Raw genomic sequence first — 7378 nt, forward strand, 5'->3', positions numbered from 1 at the left:
AGACTTAGAATAAGGAGGTGGGGAATGTGAAATATCTCATTTAATAGTTTTAGATTGGTTTCATGTTGAAGTGATAATATTCTGGATATATTGGGTAAAATAAAATTATATTATTCACCTGCATTTCACCTGTTTCCTTTTATTTTTATTAATATGGCTTCCTGAATATATACAATTCCATGTGTGGGGTAGCATTATATGTCTATTGGACAGCACTGTTTTCGAGGGAGAGACACCCAAGGACCCCACCTTCCACAATACTTATAGCAAGTGACACAGCTGTGTGCTCTGGGACAGTTCTCCCTCCCCAGCCACGACCACTGTGCTGCAGTGACACTGGTCTTTCCCAGCACCTAAAGTCTGGCCATGCCCCTTCCTGGCCGCTCTTGGCTGCAGCCCTGCCACCCACCTCATTCTTTCTGTCAACCCCTCCAATACCCCATGTCTTCATGTAAAAATGGGCAATGCCAGCACCTGCTGCAGGCTCCCGTGAGAACTCACTGTCGGGTGCTGAGGCTGTGCTGGGCTCTCAGTAAGGGGGCAACGTGCAGGGCTGCTGGCGTGGAGGGACCTGGGGCTGGGTGCCGGTGTGGGGGCACGAAGGTGAGGCTGTGTGTACAGAGGCATCAGCAACCAGGTCACCACAGAGCTTGGGGATTTTATTTTCTGGCATTAAGAGGTGATTGAGGAGGCAGTTAACATGACATGATTTGCATTTTGGAAAAGAAAAAAACTCACCTTGTCCCAGTGTGGAGTGGAAACTGGGAAGGGAAGACAGGTCCAGCCTCTGCTACAGGAGGTGCCTGGCCACAGGTGTGGGCTCCAGGCAGAGCTCAAGCTGCAGACCCTGATCTGGGAGGCTCAGTACCAGGAGGGCCCCAAGCCTTTAAACAGGAGGAGCTGACTTAGGGCAAGAAAAGAAGACAGGAGCACCAGGGCAGACCCTGGGGAGCACCAGCATTTCAGGGAAGAGGAGAGGGAGGAAAGTATGGGAGACCAAGGAGAGGAAGTAGAAGAGGGAGCAGGGCAAGGAGGGAAGAGGGAGACAGCGATCCTCCCCCTCCGCTGCTGGGCCTTCCGCCTGCCCGCTCCTTCCATGCTGCCAGCTCCTGAGTAACTGTGAGCCGAGCGATCACTGTCCCCACATGACAGATGCTGAAGCCGGAGCTTAGAAAGCCCAGTGTGTCATCCAGAGTCATGCAGGTTGTAAGTAATATGGCTGGGACAGGAAATACCACCGCAGGGCCCTTTACCCCCTCCAGGCTCTTCTGATTCCAAAGTCACTGTTAAAGAAATTCAGATACTTCTGGAACTTCCCAAGAGGCGAAGTTCTCCAACAACTATACTCTGAAGTGAAATATAGCAGTGTGTTTCCTTTCCCCCAATGTATCAGCTCAACCAAATCCCGGGAGATGAGAACCCTATTTTCCTCCCTTCGGATGCAAAATACGACTGGCTTTTGGCCAAAATCTGGGTGCGTTCCAGTGACTTCCACGTCCACCAGACCATCACCCACCTTCTGCGAACACATCTGGTGTCTGAGGTTTTTGGCATTGCAATGTACCGCCAGCTGCCTGCTGTGCACCCCATTTTCAAGGTACAGCCAGCTACCGCCCCACCTGCTATGGGAGGGCATCTGAGATGTGGAGTGGGAGGGATCACTGACATCCCACAGGGGGACCTGTGGCTGGGAGTGGGTGGTAGAAAGGGACCCCTGGAGAGATGTTCTCAGACTCAGTAATGCCCCTAAAGGAAGAAAACAGCTAGGAGCCTGCTGTTCCCCAGGACACGCGGCTGGGGCATGGGCCTGACACAGGGGCCTCGCTGGCCAGCCAGTAGAGTTGGAAAAGGCAAATGAGTTCATGGTGATCCTCGGCTGATGCTGATGGCCGCCCCTGCCATCACTCTCCTTCCCTGTTCTCGAATCCTACAAGCATTGGCTGCTGGGGTGACTGCATGCTAAAAGTACCCATGTGCCTCAGTTTCCTCACCAGTAAAACAGGTCAAATAGTACAGCTGCCTTACAGAATGATGGTCAGGATTAAGACAGTGAACTCAGGGAACAAAGAGGTAAGCATTGTACAAGTGCTGGCCAGGACCCTCTGAATCATTATCATGCTTAGTAAGCATCAGAGGGGTGCAGGCCTCCAGCACTTGTTCAGCAGAAAGATCAGCACCCAGCCTTCACTTCCTCCCTGCGCCCAGCATCATCCTATAGGGCAGGCCTGGGTGGGGGAGCTGCGGGTCCCTGGGGCACCAGGTCACCTGGCTGGGCTCCCTCTGAGGCCTCCTCCTCTCCCCTCCCCAGCTGCTGGTGGCACACGTGAGATTCACCATCGCAATCAACACCAAGGCCCGTGAGCAGCTCATCTGCGAGTGTGGCCTCTTTGACAAGGTGGGTGCCCTCCTACCCTACTTGTTGCCTGGAAGAGCCCAGCCTGGCCGCCTTCACTCCCTATCTGAGATCTAGACACCCTTTCAGGAGGCCTGGAAGGGTGAAGGCTGGAGTCTGCTCAGAGCACTGGCTCCAGCATCCTCCTGATGTCTCCAGCCCGTGCCACTCAGCCAGGAGCACTCCTCCAGGCGCACCACCAGGTCTTCCTTCTCGCTGATGGCTCCTGGTCCCCTCCTCCCACCCCTCCCCTCTCCCAGCCTCTGGGACCTGGGTGTAGACCCCCCTCTGGAACACACTCCTTATGGCCCCCTGACCTCCTACGCACCAGGAACCTGTGTCTGCCTCTTAATCTGCCACACCCCTGCCACCCTGACCTGGACCTCCCCAGCACTCTGCTTCCCAGGTCCCAACCCTCCCAACCCACTGTCTCCTGCATCGGGGACTCCAGGCCCTGCCCAGCCCTCGCATCCCTCAGGTAGCATCCCACCTCGTTTTGAGCCCCCTGTAGCCTTACCAAGCTTGGACTCTCACATGGGCCCTTGCCCCAACCTTCCTCCTTTCCCCAGCCCATTAGTGACCAGGCCAGATGACCACTGAAGTTGAGACACTGTTTGGGCTGCAAATGACAAAACCCAACTCAAACCAGCTGCAGCTGGACAAGACATGCCTTATCTCAAATACCTGGACACAATAGAGGGGCGGGGGCCTCAGCCAGAAATGGATCCAGGGACTCAAGCAATGCCCCAGGGTGCATGCACACTGGCTCCCTCTTTCTGTCTCTTTCACCTGTGTTGGCATCACACTCTCCTGCTGCAGACAGGCCCCCATGGGAGAGGGCACAGGAGCTCATCATAGTAGCTCCACCTCAGGTTCCCATGTGGCCATTATCTCCCAGCCGCATCTAAACAGAAAGTGCTGGGGGGCAGCTCTGGTTGGTCCTGCTTGGGCTGAATGCCCACCGTGGACCAATCTCTGGCACCCCAGCACCCAAGTCCTTCTTCAAAACTTCTGTGGCACCGACAGCCCAGCCCCCTGGGTGTATTTGCATGTGTGTGTGTGTGCACGTGGACACACGTATGTGCCAGTGAGCTTGTGAGTGTGTCTGCATCGCTCAGCAGCCGGGATGGGGATCAGGACCAGGATCCCTCCTGGTGGGTCTCTTCAGTCCTCACCTGAGCACACAACAGGCCCTCAACAGAGTTGCATGGGTATTGGAAACTGAGGGTCACTGAGAGCAATGACTGAGGGTCGTGTGCTCAGCACTAGAGCAGACTTCACAGCCCAGGCCCGCTGTGCTGGGGTCCCCCACACACCTGCCCACGCCTGCTGCCCTCCTGTGGCTGGGAGCGCACCCTTCCCTCCTGTACTCTGCAGCCCCACGGTTCAGTCCCTTGCATTGGATTGGGCGGGAGGCTCCTCCCTATCACCTCTCCACCCGGCTGCCCTTGTCATTCTCTGCGTTAAACATCCCTCCCCCATCTCACAGGACAAGGGCTTGCGCCTCTGCCTGCCTGGCCTCCTCGCCTCCCCTGGCACATTTCCTCAGGGATGGGTCTGGACAGCTGTGGGAGGAGCCACCCGCTCAGGGCACTCTACCTCCCACTCCAGGCCAACGCCACAGGGGGCGGTGGGCACGTGCAGATGGTGCAGAGGGCCATGAAGGACCTGACCTACACCTCCCTGTGCTTTCCCGAGGCCATCAAGGCCCGGGGCATGGAGAGCAAAGAAGACATCCCCTACTACTTCTACCGGGACGACGGGCTCCTGGTGTGGGAAGCCATCAGGACGTGAGCGCCCACGGGGCGGTGGTCCTGGGGGAGGAGCCGGGACCCCTGCCTGACTACCTGGGGCGGGCCTGGCCCCTCCACCGCTAGCGCTGAATGGGGACGGGGTGGGGGAGTCCCAGCGTCCGTGAGGGGGTTGCCGCCGGGCACCGCTCCGCAGACCTGGCTGGGTCGCCCACCCCGGCTGCGCCCCCTGAGCCAGGTTCACGGCCGAGGTGGTAGACATCTACTACGAGAGCGACCAGGTGGTGGAGGAGGACCCGGAGCTGCAGGACTTCGTGAACGATGTCTACGTGTACGGCATGCGGGGCCGCAAGTCCTCAGGTAGGGCCTCCGGGACGTCTCCGGAACGTCTCCGGACCCGGCTCCCCCGCAGTCGGCAGCGCTGGCCCCCCCGCCACCCCTCCGGGGTGTCTTGCCCAGGGTGTCCTCCGGCCTTGGGGCAGGGAATCCGGGCACGGGGTGGGCGCCGGGCCCTGGGGTCCCCAGGGACTGGGCCTCAGCCCGCCGGTGGTTCCACCCTAGGCTTCCCCAAGTCGGTCAAGAGCCGGGAGCAGCTGTCGGAGTACCTGACCGTGGTGATCTTCACCGCCTCCGCCCAGCACGCCGCGGTCAACTTCGGCCAGGTAGGCAGGGCCGGGCCCGCTGGGCAGGGCTCCCTTCTCAAGGCCGCTGCCTCCTCCCCCGCCCCGGTTCTGCACGCGTACCGCACCCTCGGACAGCCTCGGGGCCTGGCACGGGACTTGCAGGATGGATTCTGCCCGCTCAGCCAAGGGCGCTGGCCGCGGGGAAAGAGGATGGACGGACTGCAGGGCCCGCCGGAGTTGGGGGGCACGGGGAGGACGGGGCCCAGGGGGCAGCTGGGCAGCAGGGCTTCGGGGGTGCCCACGCTTGCTGGCGATCGTCTCCACAGTACGACTGGTGCTCCTGGATCCCCAATGCGCCCCCAACCATGCGAGCCCCGCCGCCGACTGCCAAGGGCGTGGTGACCATTGAGCAGATCGTGGACACGCTGCCCGACCGCGGCCGCTCCTGCTGGCATCTGGGTGCAGTGTGGGCGCTGAGCCAGTTCCAGGAAAACGAGGTGAGGCTGGGCAGGGCGGGGCACAGCCCCAGGTCACCCCAGGTTAAGCGGTTCCTCAGCTTTAGGGCTTTGTGACTTGGGCCTCAAGGCTCACTTGGAGCAAAGGAATCCTGACTTCCAAGGCTGGAAGGGCCCAGAAGGCTGCAGCCGCCACCAGGTCCCCCGGCCTCAGCCTGGACAGAGCTCAGGGTGGGCAGGGCAGGAGAGCACACAGCCCAGGCTTTGCTCACTGTCACCAGAGGGTCGTGTGTGACGCCCCCTCCCCCCAGCTATTGACAAAGCTCTTGCACACGTGTTTTACCCTGGTACTCCAGAGGGAATGACCAAGAGTTTCCTGGGTTCCTTCCAGACACGTGCATCTCATTTAACCTAACAACTGAATCCGGTGTGTCTTGGTGGATGCACCCGCTTTGGGGTAGCTCAGTACTGCATAGAATGGCCGGACCAGTCCAACCTGCTCCAGACTGCTGGGCGTCTGAGTTGTTCCCAGCCAATGTGTTGGTCCCTCACTGGACATCCTTGTTTTTGTGGCTTTGCACATGTGCTCAGTATGACCGCACACATTCCTAGCAGACAAATTCCTTGGTCAAAGAATATTGAGACTGAATTGCCCTCCACAAACTAAATTCAAAATCCCATTATCAATAGCTTATGTTTCTTGGACTTTTCCAGCTCAGAAGCTTTGTGATCTTAATCCAATACAGTATTTTTTTAAAATGATATCTAGCTCTGCCCCGCAGACATCTGTGTGAGAATGCAAATAAGCACAGCACCCCAACAGGGCAGCCACCCCTTCAGGCTCCCTGGCCTGCTTTCTGCCTTCCTGGGCTGGAGAGGCCAGTGCTGGCCCCAGCGCCCCTGATGGGAGGTGGGAGTGCTGCGCAGGGGTGGCCCAAGACAGCAGGATACCATGGCTGCAAACACCAGCAGCCCCCAGCTTCATCTGCATCATCTTGTAACCACTTGGCAGCAGGCAGTTATTTTCCCACTTACCCATGAAGCCCCAGCCCTGGAGCCTTCCTTAGAGAAGCAGGTTGGAGGCGACGACACTTGCCTTCCCGAGGCCCTCTTGTCAGGCAGCAGAGGGTGAATATGGGGAGGTGAATAGATGCTCCCTCCTTCATCTCCCAAACGGTGGCTGGCCCCTTGGGATGAGACAGGCCTGTCAGTTTACACGGGTAGTGGATTGACCTATGTGTGTGTCCATGTCTGGGCCCTCAGCTGTTCCTGGGCATGTACCCAGAAGAGCATTTTATCGAGAAGCCTGTGAAGGAGGCCATGGCCCGATTCCGCAAGAACCTCGAGGCCATTGTCAGCGTGATTGCTGAGCGCAACAAGAAGAAGCAGCTGCCATATTACTACTTGTCCCCAGACCGGATTCCGAACAGTGTGGCCATCTGAGCACACTGCCAGTCTCACTGTGGGAAGGCCAGCTGCCCCAGCCAGATGGACTCCAGCCTGCCTGGCAGGCTGTCTGGCCAGGCCTCTTGGCAGTCACATCTCTTCCTCCGAGGCCAGTACCTTTCCATTTATTCTTTGATCTTCAGGGAACTGCATAGATTGATCAAAGTGTAAACACCATAGGGACCCATTCTACACAGAGCAGGACTGCACAGCGTCCTGTCCACACCCAGCGCAGCATTTCCACACCAAGCAGCAACAGCAAATCACGACCACTGATAGATGTCTATTCTTGTTGGAGACATGGGATGATTATTTTCTGTTCTGTTTGTGCTTAGTCCAATTCCTTGCACATAGTAGGTACCCAATTGAATTACTATTGAATGAATTAAGAATTGGTTGCCATAAAAATAAATCAGTTCATTTAAAATGGGTCTTGTTCCATGTGCTATGTTCCAATCACCCCAAACAGCTCACTGCCATCTCCCACACCAAGAGAAAAAAAAAAGCCATAGTCACCGTGATTTTATCAAGGCAAAAGCCTCCCCACCCAAGTCTGGATAGAAGATGCTTTTTCCCTCAAGCAGTGTCTACTCTCTTTGGAACACATCCCAAATGTCACCACCTCTAGGAAGGCATCCTTGGTTCCTGTCTCTACCCTGGATTTGTCAGAACCTCTGTTGTTGCCCCCTCTGTGGTCTGTCCCTTGGGACA

The 7378-nt window shown here is 57.4% G+C and overlaps 1 protein-coding gene across 1 annotated transcript in view; it reads left to right on the plus strand.

Annotated features, from left to right (window-relative positions):
• ALOX5 (arachidonate 5-lipoxygenase) overlaps positions 1 to 7097 on the plus strand; it is a 70168-nt gene extending 63071 nt beyond the window's left edge. Inside the window, exons 8-14 of the mRNA XM_016918171.3 lie at positions 1394 to 1597; positions 2309 to 2395; positions 4004 to 4182; positions 4382 to 4503; positions 4705 to 4805; positions 5093 to 5263; positions 6485 to 7097. Coding sequence (XP_016773660.1) covers positions 1394 to 1597; positions 2309 to 2395; positions 4004 to 4182; positions 4382 to 4503; positions 4705 to 4805; positions 5093 to 5263; positions 6485 to 6664 — 1044 coding nt within the window. The 3' untranslated portion in view covers positions 6665 to 7097. The remainder of the gene's footprint in view (positions 1 to 1393; positions 1598 to 2308; positions 2396 to 4003; positions 4183 to 4381; positions 4504 to 4704; positions 4806 to 5092; positions 5264 to 6484) is intronic.
• The last annotated feature ends 281 nt before the right edge of the window (positions 7098 to 7378 follow it).

Source organism: Pan troglodytes, chromosome 8 (assembly GCF_028858775.2).
Source record: "Pan troglodytes isolate AG18354 chromosome 8, NHGRI_mPanTro3-v2.0_pri, whole genome shotgun sequence".
Taxonomy (NCBI): domain Eukaryota; kingdom Metazoa; phylum Chordata; class Mammalia; order Primates; family Hominidae; genus Pan; species Pan troglodytes.